The following is a 27737-nucleotide window of genomic DNA, read 5'->3' as shown; positions in this document are numbered from 1 at the left end:
AGCAGGCAGGAATTGCTGAGCCTGATGTTGCTCTCTGGGAACAGTAAAGTCATTTCGCTCCAGCAGACCACTTAATAGCTTTGGCTGATGCAGAGTTTGGAAATCCATCAGTCAATTGGGCCAGACAGAGATGAGCAGTCTTCTGAGTGCCAGTACGCTTAGTATGTGAGGAAACAGGTAGCAGAGCAATGGTGCTCCTCTGATGATGAGCTTGAGTCATATAGATCATCACATTAGGTATCACAAACAAGAGCATTTGGAGTGACAATAGGCTCCTTAATGGTTTGTAGTGCGCCATGTTAGAAGACGACCAGCACAAAGAGCTATGGCACCTTTGATGAGTTCAGTATAAATATGACCAATCGGAGCGCTGATTACTGATATTACTTTGTACCTATATTACTTAGTGCTTAGAGTCATATGCCACAACATAGGAAAGTAATGCAATACCTTCAGGTCTCTTTGGAGGATGAAAAGCATCGTCTGAACTGCTTACCGGCTCAGAAACAGGTTTGACAATCTGTCCATGGTTCTGATTCGGCTCATTGTGCTTGTTTGGATGATTATTATCGTGTACCTCAACCAACTTGGACACAAGTTTAATAATGAACTGCCAGTTTCAAAAGCTTGAATCCACACCCTATATTATGAAGTAGGAAGGAATAAGTTTGTGAATAAATATCTACTGTGGGCACATGTGGTGCCTCCGCTATGAGTCACAATATGAGTCTTAATAAATTATGATATCACTAAATGAGACATTTACTAGAATTTTGACTATAGATAATTAAAAAAAAAAATCCAACCTCATACTTATGTAATTCCCTCCATCTTGCCATCATGTGGACAGTGGGGCAGACGTCCTGGCCCGCTCTGTCAGTCTGTAAGGATTGCTTGTCAGTCTAACAGGCTCCCAGCTAACCTCAGTGTCAGCACTCTGATCTGACTGGGTAGGATTGCAGACACATTGCCACCAATGAAGTCAATTATCTTAGGTAGCTTAATCAGCCGTGATAATGGTGCTGGGCAAGATGAGGGAATTGGTATTCACTGAGTCCCACAATTAATTATTTATACTTTGCTTCAAGGTATGGCAGGATTTGGTGGAGAGAGGAATGACTACAGCAGAGCAAATGGTGTAGAAGAAGAACATTTATTGTCATAAAAGCAACTAATCCAGCAATTCAGTGGCATGGTTGTGTGTAATTTCTGTTATTTTGCACTCATTGTGACTGACTTCATCAAAATTCTGGTGTCAGACTACAATCTAATTGTGAGAGTGCTTCACAGCGGTTCAGAAAGTAAAATCTGAAATATCTTGACGTAAGCAGAAATAGTGAGGGCTAAGCATGAAAGATTCAACAGATGCAAAATTTCTGGAGCCTACTGGAGTAACCCTTTTTTGTTATTTCTCGAGTTGGAAGATATTCATATGAGTTGCAAATGTCATTCCTGGTTTTTAATTACTGATTTAAAATTGAAAAATGAGGGGGAATATCTGTTGGCTTTTTTTTTTTAAAATAAATTGGCATTGTGATTGATGCCTTTATTGCAGTAAATTCAGATATTCTTTTAAAAAAAGTGAGCGAGTACTAGTGCTGAAACAATTAAACAGATCAAAAATTTGATAACTTAGTAACTCTGTCTGTTAATAAGCAGACAATTTCAAATCAAATTTGCTGTTTTTCTCTGAATTAATTTTTATGTAATTTCACTTTATTGTGATATTCTATAGACTAAATGAGCAATTGATAAATTGAAAAATGAATCAGCAGATTAATATAGCAATGTAATAAGTGTAAGTTGCAGCCACAGTGAGTTTCCTGTATTTGCATGCAGCCTTCTATTAAAAGCCACCCAGTTTATCGTGCATCCTAAAAACCTATCTATGTCTAGATTTAATTGTGTCAGTGTGCTGCACAGTTTCTCTTTACTCCTAAGCAGCTAATTCCTCTTATCGGAGGCAGCTTCGGTGTTGAGACAAGGTAATTAGCTGTTACGAGAGGAGCCTACGTTGAGGAGCACAACACACTCATCTGCTTTTCAGTCAAAGTGTGTGCAACTCTGGTCAGGGCCAGGAGACACCACAAAGGACCAGCCGAATGAGGATGCCTCCTCGTAATCTGCACAGGGAGAACAGATAGCATTATTTCATCATTACTATGAGTGACAGCCAAATTTGTATTCTTTTTAATTGTGGATCCTTGCAACATGCCAATGTGCTGGCACAGGCAGACATACAACCTCTTAAAAGAAGTGCTGAGACAAGTAATTTAGGACACAGACGATTCTACCTATTTGAGGTTACTTTATTGCTAATTAGGCAAAGATGTAAGGGCCAACAGAATAAAAAAAAACTGTACAATGGTGTACCTTTTCATACTTTGCACAGTGCAGAATGAATACTGCCTGTAGTCAGTGATTCACAACATCCCACACACACAGTATTTGTTGTAATACAAGGCAACACCCTCCTCAGGTCAATGAGTGTTTTGGTTGCATAAAACCCATTTCAGTCATGGACATCCTCGCTACAAACAGTGCCAGCTTGTTTGGAGTTCATCAAAGGTTTCCAAAATCCTTTAACAACTCAATTTCCTATCCTGACAGGGAAAAGGGTTGTCTGTAATCTGACTGCTTCAAATACAATTCTGTGATATCATTTGAATTTCTGTGCTGACGTCCCTCCCCGATTATTTTCCTACTAGATATGAGTTCTATTAATATTTTAGTCCATATGTCACAGGTTTAACGGAGACATCAGAGTCAGAGAGGGGGGTGTCTGCCTGTAGTAGCAGTATTGGCCACCCTGCCTCATCATTTCCCCTCTTTACACATGCTTTAGCCTGCACTACTATGTTTCTTCCCTGACTTAAGTACTTGTGACAGGAAGAGCTGAGCCCCATCTACCCCTTTACATGCAAGACTGCTTTTTTAAACCGTTATTTACCAAAGGTTGGTCGACTCAACAGCTCTGCTCTTTTCCAGCAATGCCCTGCCGCACATTACCATATATATACACCATATACGTAACCAGTTGCACATATTCAAACAAGGAGTCTGACATGCTTTATAAAAAAAGATCGCTCAGTATAACCAAACGATTAAGGATATTTTCTCTGTTAAAGGCCACAATTTATGAGTTTTACAAGTTGTCAAGCCTTGACTTTTACAGAATGGAAAAACAAACATAGTATTTTTCTTTTACTACTTTTTATTGCCATGTCTAGTAATGTCATAAGTTCCTTCTTTTTCATACTTTACCTCTTTAACATAATAAACTAATGGCACACAGATTTGTTTCCCCTCTTTTCTTCTAGGCACACTAATCCACAAAGTAATATGTGGTCACCTAAACGCTTGTCTCTACCTCTCTAGCTGAACCCTATTTATTTTTCTCTTTTTAAGTGAAATTCTGTGGGGTTTTTTGGCACCACCGAATGATATCCTGGGCTGGAACTCTCTCTGTCTTTAGAACAAGAGAGAGAATATGATTTCCCCCAACCTCCTCAGTGGACGTGAACGCAAAGATAGCACGTGTGCATGGCTGTTAAACAACACACAGTGGCTCACTGCCCACTCGTAAATTACGGAGTGAAAGCCTCTCCCAAGATTGCCTTTAGTGAAACACCTCAGTCAGTGAGGTTGGTTTCCAGCTCAGAGACCAGGACAGTGTTTACAAATGATGAAAAACAGCTTGGCTACGTTTATTACTTTCTTTATTGCCAGCATTTTGATACATGTAGAAAGGTTTTCTTCAGAGTATTATGTGGATATCAGGATACTAATGGGTCAGTGTTCCAGACTCACCTTTTTCACCTTCCCAAAAACACAATTTTAACCACCCCGAAGTGAATGTCAGTCATGTTAAATCAAATGATTGTTTCTCTACTTTATTATTATTATCGTCTATCATAATAAAAACGCCATTAAAATGTTGATCTCAAAGTACAAGTACCTCAGCAACATACTTTAAATGCTTCACGTACCTCCTGAACAAAATCTCAGTGTTGGCGTGTGCTTAGCTCCGTTAGCTGTTAGCACTGTAAGCTCTATTAGTTCCATTAGCTGTCAGCTCCATTAGCCAAACACACCGTAGGACTGTGCTTTACCCATAGCTAACGGCTAACTAGCTCCATTGTAGTCAGCACTCAGTTGCAGTTATGATTTGCTAAGTAATAGCTATACACGGATACATACAAAAATCATTTTTTTTCGTCACAGAGGCCGTTGGTCTTGAGCCTGGGTTGGCTTTGTAACAGAATATTGCATTTAGTGCTGCAGAGATTTGTCAATCAATAGAAAAAATGATCAGCAACAAATTTGAAAAACAAATAATCGTTGAAATCATATCGTAAGCAGAGATGCCAAAAATGTGATGGTTTCAAATGTGAAGATTTGTTGTTTTTCTTGTCTTTAATTGCAGTACATTTATTCTCTTTGGGTTGTGGAATGTTTGAAACAAGACACTTGATGACATCATCCAGTACATTTTGATTGGTATTTTTTCACCATGTCTCATAAACCACACGATTAATCTAGAAAATTATCAGCACATAAAGTGTAAATGAGACTTGCAGTTAATTTCAGCCCTAATAGTATCTGTTTTGTGTTGCACGCTTAAATTCAGAATAACAAGTAACCTGGGATAGCCTCTTATTCAGCGGGGGTTTCAGAAGGCTTGTATACACAGTTAAGTATGTTCACTTTACATTATGTAGCTCTTAAAACTACCATTACACCAAAGCTGTTGGCCTTGTGCAGGCCTATTCCATAAACCTAAGATGCAATTTCATTTGTTATTTGAAGGTGCACATATTTTATTGCTTTTCTTCACACTTAGGGTCTTGTTTCCTGTCTTGGGGTGATTGAAAACAGTACTGTGGTCCTCTGTCTCTGTCTGTTAACATTGTAGAAAATAGTTTTCCTCCTCTACATCAGAGTTTTAAGCCTGAGCCATGTGTAAACGTTGGAAGACTCCTCTCCACTTTGTTTGTTTGTCTTTGATCTGCGTTTGGTGGGGAACAGTGGACACGTCTGCTTCGCTCTGTCTATCCTCTAGTTGGCTTCTCATTACCTTCTGGCTGTCTTGCTCTTCCAAATGATTTGAAATTTGTGCACATTTATAATGTAACGACAACTTGTTTATATTAACTGCTGCTGGATCAGTTCACTGAGTGAAATGATTTACATTTACGACATTTATGACAAAAAAAAGATCTATGACCATATCTTTGAGAACCCACAGGGCACAGATGAGTACTTTAGTGAGTCGCTGTATAGTTTTACTGCATGGCCTCACACATTGCAGCATATTGGGGCTACCATCTCTCCAACATGTTGTTTCCCTGTGTGTGGGAAAGCTTGACAGACTGTCATCTCTTAATGTCAGCGGGGGCTCATTAACAAGCAAATACTGTACCACATGATTGCACGTTTGTAATGGTGTGGGAAGAGCCGTGGCTATATTTTTAGCAAAATACTATACCATTTTAATTGTATGGATAACACAAATATGAGTTATATTTGTTGTGGAGTATGCACAGTTTTGTGAATTGTGTTTGTCGAAAGGATGACAGAAACATGCACATCACTACAAACATGACAATGCCTCTATTCAGTGAAGCGTGTCATTCCCACAACCCACATGTGACAACTGACAACTGCAAAGGTTTTTCTTGTCTTGACAGTCTCATAAAGGCATCCAACCAACTGTATAAAACCATAATCCTCATTGAGAATCTATTGTTGACCACAAAAACTGACTGGCTATAGAAAAATATTGAACATTCATTCATTCAAGGGTTGACAGCTGACATTGGGCAAGAGGCGGGGTACACCCTGGACCGGTCGCCAGTCAGTTTGAACATGCATGTCTTTACATATTTTGTACTTTTACTTTTAAATCTTGCGTTTAATTATAGCCATTATCAGAAAGATGACCATTGTACTGTAAAGGTAAAAGTTAGTTTTAGCAATGTGAAGGATGTGTGGGTAATTAACTTTAAAATCTCAGGTTCAGTGTTCACATACATTTTTTTTCAATCCTCATGTAAAGGCGCTATATTTAGAGCATTATTAAACATTGGAAATTCTTTATTTTCACACTGGGTAATGAGATTATAAAGGTTGAAGTATTTCTTTGAGAAGTAGAATCAGAAAATGCCATCATCATTATGCAAAGCTTGTGTTATTATGCAGTGGGCATGCTATATGGACCTTTCCTGGTATTTGATAAAGAAATCTTGCATGTTCTTTGTTGGAATAAGTTTATAATATCACATTGTAAAAACATCACAATAATTTAAAAAAGCTCTGCCTCCGCGTTAGTAATTTGACAAACATAATAGTCGGATAGTCTTACATTTTTGCTTACGTTCTTGAATGTGATAAAGCAAACCATGAGTGGGTACATTTAGACTATTAGACATTGAGACTAAATGCAGGAGATCCTTGGTCTGTTTCTCTCAGAAGATTATAATTGGTTTGTGGTAACAGAAACAAATAATCCATACTTATACTGAAAGGAACATTATATAAAATCTGCTGCAGCATAGGCCTCACAGTAGGATACATAGCAGTGAGTAGATAAAAGCAGTGTTATGCACAACGTAAAGCATTCTTAAGGAACTGATGTCAAGGACTTTCAACAGTAGACTTAAATGATAAAATCACGTCACACTTGCATCTACAGAAATCTTTCAAGGAGATCAGTGGAGTGGATTGTTGCTCAAATAATAGTTAATATCAGATGCAAGAAATGATCAAAACTGATACTCAGAAGAAAGACAGAATTTTGACTTTGATGTTTTCAGTAGTATGCATTTATAGAGTGCTTGACATCATTGAAGGCACCTCTGGTTGCTACAGTAAAAGTGCAAAACAAGCTATGTAAGATTTGAATGATGTTTTTCCACTACACGCGAGTTGATGCATTTCTGTACATGAAGGAGTTGTAGCCGTCAGGTAATGCTTTTTTACTCCACTTGATGTTGTGGACATATTTTTATGATTTGCAGACTAATGTAAAAACCTCCAAGCCTCTTTTTTGTTGCCCCTGTGTGGGAGATGAGATGCTTCATCACAGAGATAAGCTCGCTGGCTGAGAGGCAGCTGCGGGAAAGAAAAGGTACACGAGAGCTGCTTGTGAAGTACCGATCAGTTCTTGTGAAGTTCGTATGATTAATCCAACACTGCAGGTTGTTGCAGAGGGCGATTTGGTGTGTGCCTTCTCGGGCTGCTGTTTCCCCGCTGTGGAGACTAAAGATGAATGGACCTATCTGGGCTATTATGGGGTATCTCCCTTCTCCATCACTATAGGAGCTGGTTGACTCTGATAATCCTCTCCTCACTGAGGGGATCCTCTAATCCTTGCTAGTCACAGGTGTCTGGCCTCGTTCGTCAAGATGAGTAATGCGCTGAACCGCACGTGAAAATACATGTGAAAATACATACAAGGCTAACTGCATTGTCTGAATGATGAATATCTGTTGGGAGGGTTGCACAAGAAACATCTAATGGCATTTTGAAGCAGTAAAGCAGACATTGTTGCCCATTTGCTCCATTGATTTAGCAGTGAAACATGAACAGTCATTGATAACAATTCTGCGTACAATGCCTCTGAGATGGCTTGGACATTAGACCAAACAATCATCAACTCTTAAATCAGTTTATGCAACATGTACTGATTGCGTGTGCCATCTTCCTCATTTTAATAAGCAATTCAAGTTGCGTTTTTGCTTCAAAAAAATGTATTTTTTCATTCTAATAATGCCTATATTGTGTGCTTGCAGAAAACTCTTTCTAGACGACTGTCTCCCCAGCTTTTGTGCTCACTCTGACGCTTTCATATTGGTAAGCATGCTGGATGCCAATGACAATTTCAGACTGATTTCAAAGGCCAGCGTGAACTTCTCTCTTCCCAGCTTCTTTTCCTCGTTCATTATCATTGGTGCACACATTTTCTCAAGTTACCAACTCAAGCTTTTTCCAAACAATAGAAGAATATTTTAGAGCCGTGTAAGTCTGTGGAAATGAAAAATGTTTGTAATAGCAAATATGATGAGGAACGTGGGTGCCTTAAGAGTGATGAATGCCATTTGTTGTTGTGCCCACAAAGGACAAACGGATTTTCTTTGCATCCTCCCCATTATTTAATGTTCCCAAATTAAAATAACAGCCATTATTCTTCCAAAGTTTAGGCTAATGCCACACTGATGGTGAATAATTATCCTATTCGTCTGCCCTCACAGTGGGAGTGTGCATTTTCTCTTTGGCTCCGATTTTGTTTTGTGGTTGCCGTTACTGAGGTGAATTGGCTTCTCACTTTTTCAGCACTTTCACTGGCACTCAGCGTGTATAGAGTAGGTCTCTATGGGTCTGAATGCCTGTCAGTGCAAGAGCAGAGCGTACTTTGATCAGCCCTCTGTGTACAAGTGAACTACTGTACAGTAATGTCTACAGACAATACAGTAACAGTACAGGAGGGACGATTGTTTTTGCCTCTACCTGGCTGCCATACATCATTTGATCTTTTAGGTTAGCTGACACCGCACTGTATGCCTCTGGGTCCTTTCTTGCCTTCCAAACTTTAACGTTCTATTTACATGTAGATAAGACAGACGTTGATGTATAATTGTGTTCTGTGTTGTACTCAGTTATAGTTTTTGGTTTTGGTGGTTAAAAACAAGCACTGCATTTATTTAATTTGTGACATTTTATTGCAAATCATGGGTCAGTGGGCTCGTAGTTGTTTTGGATTTTTACAACATCGTCTTAAGCTATTATGTGGAAAGCAGGGGCTGCAGGCCATTATGTGTTAAAATGGGTTCAGATGTGTTATAAAGGAATAGTGGTGTTTTTCTTTTTTTTTTTTTAAATCACATGTAGTCCCTTTTCAAAATATTCATGCTTCAAGAGCCCCGATCTGAACACAAGCCAGTGTTTTAATCATGTTTCTCTTTTTTCCCCATTCCCCAGGCATTTTTTTTTTATTCCAGACAGCATTGTTTTCTATATTGAAACCATGTGGAAAAAAGGAAACAATTGTGCATCCACTCATAAACATCCCCTCCCTTTGTGGCATGTCTCCAGGGTTTATCTAATGTTATCGGATTGTATCTACGGAGTCATAATGGGAGGTTATTGGAGGTCAGCAGTATTGATAAGGACACCTTAGTAATGAATTTATGTTTTGAATTTTATACTACAAACAAATAAAGGTTTAAAAAAAAAAGAAACATTGTCTGTATTCACCACAACAGACACAGTAACTGTAGTAAACAGTTTTGTTGCTCTGTAGCAGCACAGCTCAGGCTTGCTCTTGCTCAGGGGGCCAAGAAGGCGGTGTGTCTTTGAACCTGAGTTTTGACAGACTTCAAATAACTTGCAGAAGTGTTTTAATCTGAATGCGTATCTGATAAAGTGGCAAATTGTTGAGTTAATAACTGTGACTGTGACTCTTTTACATTTTAAAAGAGTGTTTTCCAGAGACGCGCATGCATAGTAGCTCTTGTAAAGATGCCATGATGATGTTATTGTGTGTTCGAATATTGTGTGATCTCATTGTGCTCGTCCTGTACAGTATGTGCCACCATAAATGTACCTACATGGCAGCGACAAGTGATACAAATCTTATCACTGCCTGACATGTAAGGAAGAGAATAATGGAAGAAAATCTCACTAAAGCCTTGACATGAGACGTGATGGTTGATGGGTTCTTCTTTATGTGACATGCACAGTATTTTTATGGGTATTGTGCTTGTGTATTGTGTTGGGCTGCGATTCAAAAAATGGTGAAAAATGCCCTTCGCCTATTTCTGGAGACCAAAATGATGCTCATTTGTCCAAAAGCAATACAAAATCCCCAAATATTTATTTTATAATGATATATGCCATGGAAATCCTCACATTTGAGAAGCTGAAACCAGAGAATATTTAGTACTTTTTCTTAATAAATGACATAATAAGTTATTCTAATTGCTGTTGATTAATTTTCCAAGTGTTTGTCAATTGTTGATTCATCAACTAATTGTTCCAGCCTTATTGCATTTTATGTAATTTTGTGTGGTCTATTTTTAGTGAAAGTAATCTAAATTCCAAATCAAAAGCAACAATATTAATATTAAAAAGTCAGCTGAAAAGCTCACTTAGTCAAATCCATGAACTCAAAATCCCAAGAATGCAGAAAAAAATTCGTGCTTGTGCCTTCTGTCAGTAGGAATTCAGGAGCTGCTGTCAGCAGGGAGGAGCGAGGTTTGGGGATCACTATGACCTTCTCAGTGGCCTGAGAGTGTGTTGGCATGGCATGACTGATGCAGATTATCATAGCTGGAGAAAGCCAATTACTCTGGTCATCACGGCACCCTCAGGGCCCCTCTCAGTGGAATGAAATGCATTACAGAATTCTCTGTGCATCCTTCTGGCAGCGTTTTGTATTTCCTCTATGCTGATCCCCCTAGTTTGAGTGTTAATAGTGCAGTCAATGGGACCCTCCCGCGCCTCAGAGCCCTCTCTGGCTCCGATGAGCTTCAGCTTCACAAAGCAGGGAGGTCGTGCTTTTTGGAGAAGGGGATGAATTACATTCTCCTCAGTTTGTCTTCTCTTTCCATGTAAGACAAAGCCCTTTTTATTTTGGCCCTCTTTTAAACTGCTCTCAGTCAGCGTCTTCGTACGACTACAAAATTAAATTGCAGAGTTGTAGTGTGAGAAGAAACAGCGACTGATGACACCGTTTGTTATCGTTTGTTTGGTTTTCCAAAACAGGTTTTTCTACAAGACCAGAGAAGCTGAGATCGCACACGATGACGCTGCATTTCTAGGATGTACAAAGACTACAGATCAAGCAGAGTCACTGGTAAGAGGCCTGAGTGTGTTTTAGTGCCAGGGTGTCTATGCACGAGTGTTTCTGCTGAATTTTCTTCCAAAGTACCAGAGGAAGTCATTCTAATGAATGGTTTCACACCACAAAGGGGATTTGCTGGTCAAAGTTTTCTCAGACACAAACAAAAAAGTCAGTGCATCTCCTAAAACTCTTATTTTGTATCTGTCTCAGCAGATCTTTGTCTTCTTACTTGCCTTAACCTCTGAACCTGCCACTCTCTTTCCTGGATTTGAGTTACTCTCCCATAATCGTGTTTATTTTTGCCACGTTCACGTTGGTTTCTTTTTGTGCCGACATCAAAATCTGCCGGATCCTCTCTGTTATTAGTGTCAAGACTTCTGATTCAAAATGTTAATCTCATTCAAGCTTACACACATGATTCATACAAGACTCTGACATGGAGCGCAGCGACAAACACAAGCTGTCGCAAAAATCCAGTGAAGCCTCATTTTATTTGTTAACCTGAATGTGTTAATTGAATACTGTCATTTTAAAGACGTGTTTATCCAAAGTGACTTACTACTAAGGGCTATTTATGTGAAAGGGTATCAGTTCAATTAAATTAAACTCAGATTTCTTTATTGGCATTCACGTAACAAAGACACGTTGCCAAAGCGTCAAGTAATAATGAGATTATTGCAAAAAAGAAAAGGATATCTCAAGTCTGATTGCACCAGTTTTCTGTGAACATGTTGAACATTATACCTGCTTAAGCATGCCTGTGTTAGCATTTGCACCCTGTGTTAGCATTTGCACCCCTGTGTACAGCCTAAAGGAGCCACTAGCAGAACTGCAGACCTTCCATCTTGCTATTGCATCTCCAGATAGGCCTTTTTTTTTTTTTTTGCTCTTACTCCCACCACACGATGTGGGCACAACACAGAAAAAAGGGGATAATAATACTCATTAAAACGACAAGACGCGGTTACATAGGCTATATTCAATATGTGTTACATTATGCATGGCATTAATATGTCTCTGTGTGCTGTTAATAGCGTACTACAGTGTATTGTCAGAGAATAGAAATTGAACCGAGTAAAAAACTGACATATTGCTCAAGAGAGAGGAAAGAGAGGGCGAATGAAAAGCGTCTTTCTTGCTGGGCTTTGGCCGATGACTGTGTCTTTTCCCATTACTCTCACACAGCGCAATATGCAGGTCAGTCAGGTGATAATGAATGCTCTGTCTGATACTTGGCCTTCCTCCCTCCCTCCTGCTTGTCTCGTCTGGTCTCTCTGTTGTATCCTCTCTCTTTCTTCACCCTCGTACACTGCAAAGTTTTCCTCAGTATCTACAGTTTTTGCTTTTAGTGGGTTTACTAATCGAGCAACGTCCTCTCAACCCTGTTGAGTGGTGTGGGGCAGTTTCATGGTGTGAGACATTAAAGAGTTCAAGTTTTTGTGTATTCACTGTGGAAGCTATTTTGGGCAGATTTTGTATGATCAAAAAGAGAAGACACCTTTTGTTGATTGGTTATTAAGTCTCTCATTGCGCATAGGACTGGATGAACTAATCAAATTCTGTGTTCACCAACCCCCACTGCACAACTGTCTGCAGCAGGACAGGATGTAATGCATCCAGCTAGAATTAAGCTAAAATACAGGGTACTGCGTTCAAGGTTTGATATGATGACATCTCCAGTAAACAGTAAAACACGAATGAAATCAATTATGACTGAACAAAATTCTTCCATTTCATTTGGGGGAAAACAAAAGAAAGTAAAAGTGAACTAAATGTAATCTATTCAAGCCATTTCCATTGAATATGAATTCCATTTCAAATAGAAAAAGGGCTAGTCTGTGTGTCTGTGATGCTTTTGAATTTAAAACTCCTAACTTCCTGTTAGTTGTCTTCCTGTTTTATTCAGGAGTGCACCACTTGGTTGGTTGACTTTATATTCCATTATGTGCATACTTAGGGAACATTAGTTTCTTTACACTGGCACTCATTGATAAGGTTAGCACGATAATAAAAGCGACAATGACAATATTCAAACCTCTGACGCTAATGATGCTTGTATCAAAGATTCTTTTTAAGCTTAAAACTGAAACATTTTGCTATATGTATCCTCATCTAACTGGTGACAGCCCATCAAAACAAGATAATGGTTGCTGTCATGTTAAGAGATGTACAGCAGCAGTATGTACAAAGAGTCTTTTAATAACATATGATTGAAATACTACATGACTGGAGAGAATTGAAGCTTTTATCTATAAAAACATGAATGCAAATGTGAAGTTCAAACAAAATGTCACATCCAGTATTGGGAACTCATGATGATGCAATGTTTTGTGCTAAAAATATAGTTATTTGGGGGGGGTTTCAAATGACTATCATGTTACAACTGGGGCCATAGTTTGAAGGAGGTCTCCTACTGCACAGAAGCAACAAAAATGCCTCCATTATCTCTAAGATGAGACAATCTCGAAGTGAATATTTTGGCATCTTCTTTGACCCACATTTACAGTCACTGTTTAATTTGTATTCAGAATGACTACATATGTCACTATTTCAGTCATTAGAAGACAAATGACCAATGCTATGACTATTACTTGGCAAGAAAATAAAATTTAATCACTAATTATTGAGACATTATTTGACATTTACTAGTTTTAAGCATTCTTAAGATTGACGGCTGTTTTATATCTGCAGGTACAGGCCAGCATGTTTAACAGAGAAATTAATAGACGTGGAAACACAAGTGGTCCGTTCTCATGGAGCATGTGCAAGAATTGCTTTTCAAACTCAGAGGGAGTTTGTTTTTTTTTGACCTATTTGTGGGAGCTAGAAGTTTGGCTACAAGACACGACCTGCCTTTGTGATAATGTTGACTTGGGAGCAATGAATTTTGATGTCTGTGTATGGCCGATGGCACATTCGGTGCCAGAAATCCCAACCAGCTTGCTGCACAACACAGCTGCCAAAATGCACCATAGTGCCCACTCGCTTCCATAAACTGCTTCTGCTTGTATCAGAAGACTTACATAATTTTAATGCAGTGTGGTAATGTTGTAGAACAAATAAACAATTTGTCATCACCTCTATTGGTGGCAATGCACGAGTGGTGTTTGAGTCAAGTGATCCTCTGGCTGTGAATGATGGCGGGGCAGGGAGAGCTGTTAACAACATTTCAGCAGTGCAGAGGGGTTAACAGTTGTTTTGCACTCAGTTTGAGACCCATTTCCATCAATATTCATGCTGAGGGGAAATTCTCTAGTTACAGGCCTGGCCTCCTTTTGGATTTAGCCTAATCCGGTTTCTGCTCCACAACAGATGCTGCTGCCACCAAGGCACCTACAGTAACTCCCTCCTCTCACATCATCATGAAAACTATGGCAAACATGGTTATGCATCTAAAACTACATCGGACCCAGTTACTTTTTATGGTGCCTTGTCACTCCTCCACAACTCATTGAATTCATCCAAGTAGGAATACACCAGCACGTGAACTGGGACACTTAATGAGGTGTGACTTAAGCTGGGGAGTCACCTCAACCTTTCCTGTCCAGATGATCATCTGCTAACCATCAGTCAGGGGGCAGGGGTGTGAGGTAAGGAGGGAGGAGGAGGAGAAGAAGGGACACGTAATTAGAAAAGGAAGGATTAAGGAAGATAGAGGTCAAAGATAACTAGCAAGAACCCAAAAGACAGAGATGCACCCCATCCTCTGGACACATTTTTGTGCTAGTTGTCTTCCACCATAGAGGGCAGTGGAGTTAATGACATTTTCCACTTGTGCCTGGGATACAAATACACCGTTCATTGATCTCAAACTGGAAGACGCCAAATACCAATGCAGCCAATTTGAACTGATAGGCTTTCAGCTGAACAGAACCTTTTTAAATATCATCCTCTCTTGCTCTCTGAAGGCCTCGTGGAACAGCTACCTGAACCCTGTTGTTTGATTGGAAAGGGCATATTGATAGAAGACGTGCGCTCTTACCAAGTGAAAACAGGACTGTTTGATTTGGCAAATTACTCGCTAGACGCATACAAACATTGCAGCATCTCACGGGACAAATGGTCATAAATGTTGTTTAGTGAAAGGGAAAATATTGACTGAAACGAAGGCTAGTTAAGAAGAAGGCTATGCCTCTCAAAGCCCTTGTTAAAAATTTACTATCATAGTTGTCGTTGGGGCCCAGCTTCCATTTATTATGTAGTAATTGAATTTGAATAATTTATTGTATGAGAGATTTCCCTGTTAACTAAACAAATGTATTGAGCTGGAGATTAGATCTAACTGGGGCATCCAATCTATACATTTCTGCTTTAATATATGAAACTGAGATGAGCTGGACGGTATGGGCTCATGATTTATGGAACACTCGGTTAAATCTTCTCGTATGCCTTTTTTATTTTGTCTAAAGAAGTGGTGAAATATTTCAACCAGAATTGGTTATTTCACCTCACATTCAAGTCAGGCAGTTTATTAGACTAAATAGGGCTGTGATGTCACCAAACACACACATTCTCACACGAAACCATAAAAGCAACCGAAGGCTGCTTTCATCTGCCGAGGCACAGAGTCAAATTAGTGTTTGATTTGAATGTTTTGCTACACTAAGCAGGCCGCAGAAAGAACATCATTGTTAAAAAAAATCAAGACATCAGACAAACATCATTCCCTAGGGACACCGAAATTGAATGAGAGCATGCACTGGCTGTTACTTATTACCACTGGCTGACAGTGGTAATTGAATTCTGCCTAGAAAAAAAAATCTGTTTATTTATGACAAATCTTTTCTGGTGAAAACGTGGACAGCGAAGTACCCAGCTATTACTTAACTGCTATGTTCTTTTAATCTCTAAATGCAGATGATAAATAAGTCCAGGCTCATAATACTGTGTATGTGTCTGCCGTTGCACAACTGTCTCTTGAATTTAACCAGTCTGTGTGTGTATGTGTTGTATATATTGTTTTTTTATTAATCAACATGCTTCACAGCACATTTGAAGCAATAAATATAGGCTTTTTCATCCGATATTTTTCAAAGGTTAGGCTGCAGTCCAAATGTTAGAGGAAGACAAGTTGTCATATTAATGTGTCATGTTTGTGAAATCTCTCCAAGTATCCCAATTGTAACATATATGATAAATAATACATTTGGGGCTATTGAACTTCGCCTTGTTTATTCTTCAGGACAGTCGTGTTAACTTTTATTTTGAAAGTGTTGGATTTATATAAAAAAAACTTTAACTGAACCACTAAGTCTGAATATAATGAGAAATCAGTCAGTAGAGACAAAGCGGCTCCTCCGCTCTTTCTTCTGAGCTGCCTGGAAGTTCAGATTCTTTTTCAGTTGTACCTGCAGACGGAGGTTGTCAGCTGGTATAATCTTCTAAGTCTACCTCTAATGTCTGAGGCGACTCTTTGTACCAACATTATATGTATATTCTAATCAGTGGCTGACTGTAAACACACCGTTTTTATTCCCAGGAAATGACGGTGCATATTGAGCAAACACTGTTGTTTTCCAAAGGGGAAACCGGGTTTAATTCTGTAAATAAGTCGAGGCTGTTTTGAGAGTAGCTGCAGCTATTTATTGACAATGGATGACAGACGCAAGTATTGAAAGTTACTGTCATAACTGTACTTTGAAACAACCCAATACCTTGTTTGTAGAACTGTGTTCTTCTGACTTCACAGTGGACCGGAAATTGAGAGCAATTTTTAGTTTCAGAAAAAAGGGAATAGCACTCTGGCTTTTGGTAAATACTTTTATTTACCTTTAAATTTATTACTGATGGCGGTGGAAAGAGACGAGAAAACCTTTTGACCCAGCAAATATTTTCTAAACATGTCCAAGGCCTTTTGAGCTGAACTACGCAACCTCAATTATAGCTTTAATATATGTGTGTTTGTGTTGATGAGCATATGTGAATGCAGCCCTTGCCTTCGAAACTTAGTAAAGCCTTTCAATATACCTTATGGTGCTGGTCGAGATTTAGAGTTGAGGTTCAGAGTTTATTCTCGACCCTGGAAACCATGGCAAAACAATGGGTGTGTTTCAATCCACCTGTTTTAATACATATTTACAAGTTGCACTTTTGTCAAAAGAAAATTTTTACACTTGGCAGTGGTAGAAAAATGAATGTACTGATGAAGGACTTCACCACTAAAGCAGGGCATGTATGAAGACTGTGACTTACTGATGCTCCTGCTGCATTAGAGAGACTAAAAATAGCAGCAGACGAAACCACGAGATCTACGTGGACAGATGAGGAGACTGTAGGATTTCCCAAATTTATACATGAAACAAACATAAATGCCATATTTCTCTCATGCTTTCTACATCGTTTTCCACTATCCATCTTATGATTTGACTGAGGCTCTTTTAATTACAAACTCTCGCTACGCTCTTATTCTGCAAAGGTTTAATGGCACCTGACTGGAAAACAGCTGTTAATCTTGATGCGCTCAGCTCCTAATATTTGCATGAAGGAAATGGGTGGAAACCCACATTAAGTCGCATGTTGATGTGCCAATTTTCTGGGAATCTGGTTCAAATTTGCATTACATTTGGATTTAAACTTGGCTAATCTCTCACCTCAGTGTCACCTGGTCCTCATCAGCAGGTTTGCTCAATCATTGAAAAACACTTGCGCAATATTATGGAAAGCTTGAACACAGCTCCGACATCTTCATAGTGAGTCTGGAGGCTTTAGTTTGTGGTGCTGTTGGATTATATTGCGTTACACTGAGAAGGGTTTCTTATAATTTGCCTGCCACTTTCATTTACCTGAGGGTAGGCTTAATGTTTGAAACAGATCTCAGTATTTGACGCCTGAATCAACTGAACATATTCCTAAGTGTAGGATTTATTGCAGGACCATTGTATCGCGCTGTATTACATGTAGCCAGGTGTCTCTAATAAACTGGCAACTAATCTATGTATGCTGACCTATTCTTGCTCCTAACAGAAGAAACAATTAGTCAGGAAAATGTTTTCATTTTCTCTTTAAGTATCAAGTGAAATGTTCCCAAAATGACCACACTGCTTATGTGAACTTCAACGAATGGTAAACCTTTTTGACGTGCTGTTACCATTAGAAGTTGGGCTGAATATTAGCATGAACAGGTGCAGTCGGCGTCTCCTCCAAAAGCCAGTCTGAACCCCACTGACGGGAGTTTATCAGATCAGGAATAAAGGGCTGGCCTGACCAAAGCAGCGATACATTAGATATCATTCTCACGCACAGTATTTTATGTCTCTGTACACAGCGTGCATCTAATTATGGAAGCATAGTGTTTGTTCTGCTCTTTTCCTTGTGTAATTAGTCTTCTGGCTGTGCGTTGATCAAACAGAGACAGTATTCATAGTCTTAGGATCCTCAGTCATTTTTTAAAACAGTTATTGTTGACAGCCTGAGCTGAAGATTACACAAACATTTGGAGTGGAATACTTATTTAGAGTGCCTTTATCAGAACCATCTACCAGCACTATGAGCCAAAGTAGAGCGCAGAATGGTCACAAGGTCTTACTATCCTGATTCACTTGAGTCCAGAGCTTGCAGCTAAATGAATGGAAACTTATTTCTAACAATTATCAACAACTCGGACGAGTGTTAGTGTTTTTATCTGAAAACACGGACTACCTTTAATGCCTCACCAGTCTGCATGCTTAACATCGGTATTGAACTGATAATCTCTTTGCTTCTCCTCCTCCAACTGGCAAACCACAGAATGACACCTCCATAAAGGACGACTATCAAAAGTTTTGGACAAATCACCTCACTTTTCTTTGGATCATTTATGGCTTGGCTGCACCTCAGAGGGTGCCTTACAATTTTTAACGCAAACTTCTAAAAAAAAAAAAAAAAAAGAAGCAAATCCTAGTTTAGTTTGGCATTCAGCTCAGGAGTGGGTAGCGTGTTGAGCTCTTGTTCCCACGGAGTGAGTCGCCGTAGGAGACGCGCGGCTGCAAGCCCTCCACGAAAACGACATCCTCTCCTGACAGTTCGCCGGTGACAAAGGAGAGGAGTGTTTGCCCGGTGCCTGCACACAACCCGAGCAGTTCGCCTGCGCGCCGCACGGATCCGAAGCGAGCCAGCGTTGCGCTTTCAGACGCGGACCGGGCGCGTCGTGAGGGCGGGCTCGCCTGCCGTAGCTAAAAGGTCCCGCTTCGACTGGCTGCTCTCATTGCAGTCCAGTCTGCCGAGCGGAGCGGACTGACTGAGGGACAAGCTCCGGCTCCATTCAAGGATTTTTTTTTTTTTTTTTTTTTTTTTTACTCCGCACACTTCGTCCTGCAGCAGAGGACCGACAAAGACTCGCACCTCGCCTCCTGTGGACAATGTTTCTCTTGCAGTACACAGGTACGTGTTTCAAGTTTTACCCCGTCCCCCCTCACGGTCTCGGTTATGTTGACAGCGGAGATGGTATCATTATTTTATTTTTTTATCCCCCCCCCACACACACACACCGACTATCAGCACTTGTGCTGCTGCAGGCGACGGTGGATCACAGCCCGTCAGTTAATGCGCGAGTTGGGTGCCGATTTTGGCACATTTTAGCGCACATCCCCGCGTTGTGCGGCACAAGTTATTAACAGCAATCTAAGAGGGTTTCTTGCTCTGTTTGGTCCGTAATTGTCGGGCGTATACCAGCTGTTGAGACCGCATAAGAAGAGCCGTGCTGCCTCTCTCCAGTGTGGCTGGCTTGTTTTTTCGTTGGTCTCAGCATTTGATGTGCAGTGGTGTGCTTTCTGATGATAAATGATCAATAATTTCCTGTTCGCATTTTACACTTGCTGATAATAGACACTAAGAGTAGCTATTATCTTGACTGACACACGCCTACTGCAGCTGTTTATGGATGAAGTTTTCAGAATAGATCTAATCCAAGCTGACACCGGATCACTGCTTTTATGCAATGCATATTTTTCTTCCCCTATTCAATCCGGTTTCTATTATATTTGCGCTTGGTGAGTCACAATGTATTGGATAGGCCTATCATGCAAGGGGCTTGCGACTTGTTTACAGATATAAGTTGTTTGGCTGAGACGTCCAACTATTAAGATTTCCGTGCCATTTATTCCGGATTCGCCACAACGCATAAATAGCTCGATTTAAATGGGACATTTTCTCCGGGCTCACAGGATCTAATTAAGCACGGATGCTGTCTGAACTCTCACATTAACCTGCTTACTCTGCTTTATTCTGGCACTCTGCTCACCAGCTTCCTCTGTTTATAGTCATGGTAAATTTACCTCAGATGTCCCACAGCTTTTTTTTGGTGTCTGTGTAGTCATAGCCTAATTGCTACTTTCCTCAAGCTCATAAAAGCAATGACTTGTCAAAGATTAGTCTCATGGAATTAACCCTAACCCTTTGCCAACGCAGCGAGCATACTGACTAAAAAATAAACTGCATCCAGTTTGTTTTTCCTATCCCCCAACCCCATGTGTTAGAACTTAACAAAACATTACATTCTTTATATACTTTTTGACATGTAGAAGCAGACTTTGCAGTTGTCTTAGCAAAGTGAGGTTTAATTAATTTTGTAATTAAGCTTATTGTTAAGCTAGAAGTTGCTGGCTGCAGTAATTAGAGTAATTTCACAGTGCATAATTAATCAGAATTCAAAATATTGCATGTCGTCGGATAAAACTTGTACTTCAGGACAGAAATTGCATTATCACTTGGAAAAATATGCTTTTTGTCCAGTGGATGAAAATGTGTCTCTTGTCCTTCTCTCAATGGAAAGGTTTTGTTTCGTCATTGCGCTGTCGTTTATCTTGCGCAGACAGAACGGATCAGTTCCCCTCTCATCTTATTTCCTTCCCTTCCACAGGCACAAACATGCTTTGAATCAGATTGAGTGAATGGAGGTTGAGTGCCTCCGTATGACCAGTGGGAGGGAAAAGGTCCATCAGGCCTTGTGACAGCCATTTACCTCCACACTGCCCTAGTCCTCTCTGATCAATCGGCAGAGCATTCTTAGACTGCCTTTAATAGTGCGAGGGAGGGAGGTACTTTGCTTAGATCTGTCAGAGAGGAGAGATTTAAAGGTTGTACATAGAGTGCTAGAGAGGGAGCTTAAATATTTCAGCTCTCTTTGGCATAGGATAGTAGTGCTGCAGAACGAATTAAGACTGAGTATAGAGCAGACTAATGTACAATACCAGGAGATTTGGCAGCTTTGCAACTTTCACATTTTTAATTGGTTTGTGCATCACACACACTATACATTAAGTTGGATTGTCATAGCAGCAGCTGTCAAGGAAAAAAACAAAAGTGACAAAGACGAAAGAAATAAGTAAGTAAGTAAGTGAAAATATGAGTCATAGATGACCCACAAATGTCGGATTTAGTGAAAACAGCACACTCAATGAGAGCCTTATATGTGATGCACAGTGTCAGAATGGGCAGTGGGGGAATCCATTATTGCCGGAAACTGTCCTGCTTTTGAAATATAACCCAATACAGGACAGTCACAGTTTGTCCTGTGAAAGGTTGATTTCACATGTTATTGCGTTTTGGAATGTGCCACCTGAAAAGTGCAAGCTGCAGTTTGAGCATTGCAGCTAGTGGGCGCAACAGCATGAAACAAGAGAAAGCTTAGCCCTTCTGTTTGTGTTTAGTTCAGTTTAAAGCAACCACAAAGCTGTAGATTTAAAGTGCTAGCTAAACACTTCGGTATGCAGCACTGTATTTATCACACTTTGCCACCTCTTCTTTCGGACTCGTGTCCCATCGTCTATGTTTTCTCTTTTTCTTCTTTCTTCTTCTTTTCTTCTGGGCAGTAAATACAGCAGTCCACGATCCTCCACAGATGTCCTTTTTTTCTTACTGTGGTCATGGAAATACGTGGACCATGTTTCTGCCCTTAGTCTCACCACTTGAAAGCATACGTTGCTGCCCTGACAAATACTGCAGTGTGACTGTAAACCTCCCAAAGGCAAAATCCTGGAAATCTGCTGGATAAAATGAACATAATCGGTGCAGTGCCTATTAATTGATTTGGGAGTGAGAATCATACTCAAGGTTGAAAGTAATTTGTGCTCGCTCACCAGCAGTGACTGTTGAAATGAAGTTGAAGTTATCCAGGACTAAGAAAAATAAATGTGCCAAGTGAAAGCATTCCACAATTTATTCATCTTTGCGTGCTAATGACAATCGCAAGCACTTCACTTGAGAAGAAAAGGCAGTTGGTTTCTGTTTCACCCATGCATGTGACAAACTCTCAGATCTATTCACTGACTCATCCTATCCATCGGTATTCTGTACCGTTGCTGTCACCTGACTGCTCAAAGCAGAGCTGGCAGGCAGGCAGGAAACCCTTAAGCTTACTGACGAGGCAAGTTTTACGCTCAAAGTCAAAAGTGTGAATTCCACATGTTCAGCTTTGGCGATGTATCAGTTATTGTCTGTTTAGTTAAACCAAGTTAGTTAGTGTAGTCCCACTCATACTAGCACAATTGACTTAGCAAACACATAAGGGAAACTAGCTTGTAGAGACTTCCCCGTTTTTTGGGGAATTTTTGGTTCAGCGTCTTGTCTACTTACAGTTGGCATAGTGACTGTTAAAGTTGGTGCAGTAAGATAGAGTCCATGTTGAGGGAATACACCTAAATGATCCGCATTTGTGGACAACACTGTGGAACACACAGTTTTATCCCCAACTCTCCAATCCAAAACAACAGTCGTTCATAACAAATGCTTAACAAAGCTCCCAATGTGAAAACGGTGTTCTTCACATCACTTTTTACAAGATGCTTGGCTGCTTTTATCAAGTTAATCCCCTTCATGTGGTGCTATCACTGCAGCACACCATCTGTTGGGCTGATGTTTAAGACTGTTGGTGTAATAACTTGATTGTTTCATTGCCTCACCACTCATCCTAAATCTCCGCAGCAGACTAATGTGGGGTGATGATTGTTGTTTATTCCTGTGTCTAATGGTTACTTGTATGTGCCCTCCAGAAACCCCATTTGACTTGGTCTAATTGTTCAGCTTTTGAATTACAACAGCAGCATTAAAGTGAAGCTAAAATCTGTTCAGCTTGAAGAAAAGTATATTAGCTTGTGTGGAAGATCCCTGTGAGGATCAGCAGTGTTGGCAGCAGCAGCAGTTCAACCTGCCATCTGGTATTGAGTAGCTAAGAGAGCTTGGCAGCCTGTAGGCAACCAACTCAGGGGCTCCAACCATATCACTGACAGAGCTCTTCATTTCTAATCACTTTCATGATAAGCAACCACGCAGGGAACTTTGAAATTTGAGCTAAGGACTCTGCAACAGCATGCTCAGGAGCTACACGAAAGAAGTGAGCCATCAGCCTTATTCTGCATTTGCTGTATGTGAGCAGTGTGTGCGACGGGATTGTGGCTGCAGTTCTGCTGTGTTAAACCCTGCTGACAGTCCCTTTGAGCAGAGTAGAACAGAGACGCAGTTTGAAGAAGCTGGATTATGCTGTTCACCAGGGAGTTGCTGTACAACTTGTCTGCATTTCATATCTTCTCTCAAGAACATACAATGAAAACTTCAGTCGCACGTTGGTACAACAACTAGGGTAAAACAAACATTGGAGGCATGTATACTACATTTGACTCTATTTACCATGTTTATAAAAGAAAACGTGTTACTTGAAAATTAGAATTTATTTTTCCTTGTTTAAGTACCCATTTATCCCACACGTACTGACTTTGCATAATTTTTTGTGCTGAATCAGTTCAGTCCCTTCATACCAATTAATTATAGTGTCACTCAAATTCAACTTCTGACTCACCACTGAACCCACGTTTGTCACTTTGGAGAGCCATTTACTCTACAGTGGTTATTTTGTTTGGCCATGAATACATAAATGAATGGGATTTTACTGAACTCTCTCCTTTTGGTCACTGTCTTGGCTAATTTGGACTGCTTATACAGAACACCCAGATAAGATGTTTTTTTGTTTTGGGTTTCTTTAGCTAGGACTCCTATGAACCTTTTTATTAACCTCTTTTTGTTGAACAGTGTTCAGCAATTATACAGCTAATAACTGCAGCTCTAAGGTATACCATCTTAGGTTCACAAGGACTCATTATGTTGCACTAACTCAAAGGGACTTGCCTGCTCTTTGACCTTGAGCACATTTTGCCACTCATCCAACAGGTTTTATTAGGAAAAGCAAAACAACTCTTGAATGAGTGAAACATCTATTATACCAAGCACCAAATCCAGCCACTTATGAGTTATTGATATCCTGTGAGCTGGGTGGCTGAGAATCTTTTTAGACAGACTTTCAACCTTGACAGACATATTTGACTGACTGTCAAACGTTTACAACATCCTGGCTAACCGTCAGGACTTTGGTGCTTATGTTTATGTTTTACTAATGACGGAATCCACATTGTTGGAGACAGTACATTTAGCTTTATCTCCTTGGCTGTCCCACTCCAATGTACTGAGAGATAAAGAGCAAGGCTCTCTGGGCGACACAGTCAGAAATATTGCACTTCCCAGGCAATGTGGCATTCCCCAGAGACAAAGTGAACCTGAGTTTTTGTTTTTATGGTGGCATTTTTTTCCCCTTACCAGCAGTGCCAAGAGAAGCAATTGAAAGTAGCACAACGCGTGGTGTGATAGATCACCAGAGGGATGTGGGATACTACTGCTGTACATCTCTGAAGTTACCTGTGTCCACTGCTGCTTCATTGATTGTATTACAATAAATTTTCTGCCTTAGCACTAGATGATAAATTGAGCCACTAAATCTAACTTTTATGTAGGAGTTGCATTGTGTATGGGTTTTGTTCTTTTCTTCTGTAAATATCTTACGAATTGGCTATTGCACATACAGTGGATTTTATTTGCAAGAAACCTGAATTTATAGCAGGAAATCTCGTGACATTTATTACACATTTCGCTGATGTCTTATGAATATATGGCTGCGCAGGAGTTTACCCTCTTGGTTGAAATCTGTTCTTCCAAACATTGATATGTTGAACATTTCCCCCATAGAGAAAATGTAGAAAACTGAGACGTGGTTCAGTGGTTTGGACCAGAGAACAGGGGTGTCCACAGAGATTGCTTGTCTGGAAAGCAGCCATCACTCTACTGTAATAGAGACTGAGAGCCCAGATTTATATGGCTCTTACTTTGGGAAGAAGGAATGGCTGAAGGGGAGGGGGAAGCAGCATGAAAACAAAATGGTACCAGAATGAATGGACAGAATGTAACTATGAATGCATTATTAATAGAGTAGCTGAGGTTCTCTGTATGCTTTCTGTCTTATGGGGGCATTTTGCCTTTCAGTGAAAGACTGAAAGAATGAAAGAAAGTGCTTTCATGGGTTAGTTGGTAGAATACGCCTGCAAGACTAATAAGTTCATATTCTGAACCATGCTTTCATGATAACCTGGCCCTCTTTGGGAAGGAAGTTGGAAGAGTTGGGGTAACCCAGGAATTTTCCATTTGCAAAACACATTTTTTGTGGTGATTTTTTTTTTTTTTTGGGGGGGGGCTTTTTTCCATTTTACATCAGCAAACGTACACTAACAGATCCCCACTGTGCAGAGTTTTTCATTGCACAGGAGAAAAAAAAAGCCCCATCTAAAATGTCATTGGGACTGCTCTGAAAGGTGTTGTGTTTGAGCTCAAAGGAAGCCCTGTACTTGCATGTTTACTGCACTGAGCCTGGTTAAAGTCAGACCCCCACTGCTGGATAAATGCAAGGCTTTTCCTGCGCTCAGCACATCTTACTGGCCAATATTAGTTCAGTTGCTTTTTTTCTGCCTTTTCCTGAGAAATGGGAGGTCAGCATTCATGCGAGGATGATACAACACAAGTGTAACATTTTGACCAGGGAATGGGGTGTAGTTTTCAGGCGGACACTTTAAATTATAGCTCTGTCTATTTTGGACCATTGGAATGCCAGTTGAGGTCAACCATTAGGTGAACCAAAGGCCTCTCCCAGTGACATGGTTGTGACAAGTTGAATCGAGGACATTCGCATAGAGGGCTGAAGCTCAAAACTACACTCTTATGTTTTCAAAGAAATAAAAAGTCTATTAGTTAATAGTTAATTGTTAATAGACATAATTTGTTGCTGAAATTACAAATTCCCCACTTATTTCACTCCTGCCTCGCTAGAATAGTCCATATAGACAGCATTGCATTGTTAATTTAGTTTGTCTTACTTTGTTTACAGTAATGATAATAGTCACTGGTAAATGTTCACAGATTTCAGTTTAGTCTTCCAAAAGCACTGGGTGCCATGGAGTACTCTTTGAAAAAAGAAAAAAAAAAAAAAGAAAGGGGAAAAAAAGGGAGTTTCTTTTTAATGTGAACAACTGTGATGTGTAGTGGATCAGTACACAATTAGTATTATTTTCTGTTAGAAAACCACAGCATTCTTTCTATTCATTAACTCGTGCTTAGGAAATCACCACTAGTAATTGTGGCTGAAGCTCAAATTACCCCCCCCCCCGGCAAGTGTCACTGAACTTTTAGGGGGAATATTTAAAACAGGCACTCAGAGGAACCGGTGTGGGAAATGATTGCTAAATGAAATGCCACTGTTTAGCTGTCATTTTGCATGGTTCAAATGAAAAATGTTTTAGCAAGCATTAGAAGACTGTGAGGAACACTTTAAGTAAATCTTGCACAAAAATCATTTAAACAAGTAAACACGGTACATTAGCAACTAGCCCAGCTTTCTTTTGGCTATTCAGGTGTGATACAGAGATTGGCTCTCACCTGGTTTGCCGCTGGCATTTGCATAAAGTTGAGCTTCTCTCAACTTTCCCATGTAGGGCCGCTGGTTGCCTTTTTAAATTGCTGGAGCTCAGCGAGCTACAATGCCAGGTCCCATTCACACTGAATTGCAGCCTATGTCTGTCTCAGTTTGTGAGTCCATATGTGTGCATGGCCCGTTAGGCATGCTGACCACCTATGTTTTTAGAACGAGGCAGAAGGATTTTTATTGCAGTTTTACTGTAGATTTACAAAGTGCTGAGACTGGGTCATCCTGACCGCCAAGGGGTTTAAGATGCTGACCATGTAATCACAATGACTGTTTCGAGTCCGTGCAGTGACTTTTGTACCCCCCCCACGCACTCTCTCTCTCTCTTGCTCTCACACACACACACACATTTCTTTTCAACTATCTTCTCTAACTGATCCAATAAATGCAAAAAACTATGCAAATCCATAAGGATTTGTCAGAGAAATTCTGACCGCCGCATGACCTAAGCAGGACATTTCACAATTGAAAAATAAACTTGCCAGTGCTCTTGGAGGGACAAATTATGCAATTGCAACACTACTTCTGAATGACCTCCTCCTGAGCTCCTTGCCTTGCATTATTTTTCAGCAAGTCCTCTTGGTGTAGGTCCACATCTTTAAAAGCTCCTTGACCTCTCTTTCTGTATTTGTGCCAGCAAACTAAACTTTTCTTTTTGGCTTCCCATCAGGCCATCTACCTTCCTGTACTGCTATACATCAAGATGGTTATTTAGATGATCTGTCGTAGAGGCTGAATGCCGTTTCTTGTGGAGGCAGTGGCCTTAAGGGCATATGCTGACAACAGCTGACTTAACATCATGGCACTGAACACAGCCATTACAGACAGGGAGGTAATTGGATTCACAAATCAGCCATGGCTCCGGGTTTATAGTGGCACTGGGCTTTATGGGTCATATTTCAGAGACTGGTGGGCAGTTTGTCAGAGAGGGGGCGTGGTTGAAACGAGAAACTGGTGCAGGAGGGAGAGTCAGAGGAGCATCGGAGCTTTCGTTTCGCCTCAGAGAAACTGATGGAGAGAAAATACACAATAAAGAGTGGACCCTGAAACCTATATGTCCCAAACAAAGTAATATCAAATATTTTAGCTGATGGAGGAAGTGGACTGCATTAGTAGCACTGTTTT

General features: G+C 40.2%; 1 protein-coding gene across 1 annotated transcript in view; it reads left to right on the top strand.

The window, feature by feature from the left end:
* Positions 1–27737, top strand: part of enox2 (ecto-NOX disulfide-thiol exchanger 2) — a 165660-nt gene that overhangs the window by 22963 nt on the left and 114960 nt on the right. The window contains exon 3 of the mRNA XM_070836455.1: positions 10765–10855. Within this exon, the coding sequence (XP_070692556.1) occupies positions 10822–10855 (34 nt within the window). The 5' untranslated portion in view covers positions 10765–10821. The remainder of the gene's footprint in view (positions 1–10764; positions 10856–27737) is intronic.

This window comes from Pempheris klunzingeri, chromosome 9, assembly GCF_042242105.1.
Source record: "Pempheris klunzingeri isolate RE-2024b chromosome 9, fPemKlu1.hap1, whole genome shotgun sequence".
In the NCBI taxonomy this organism is placed as follows: domain Eukaryota; kingdom Metazoa; phylum Chordata; class Actinopteri; order Acropomatiformes; family Pempheridae; genus Pempheris; species Pempheris klunzingeri.
Note: the sequence above shows the minus strand (reverse complement) of the source record. Positions and strands in the feature narration are given on the sequence as shown.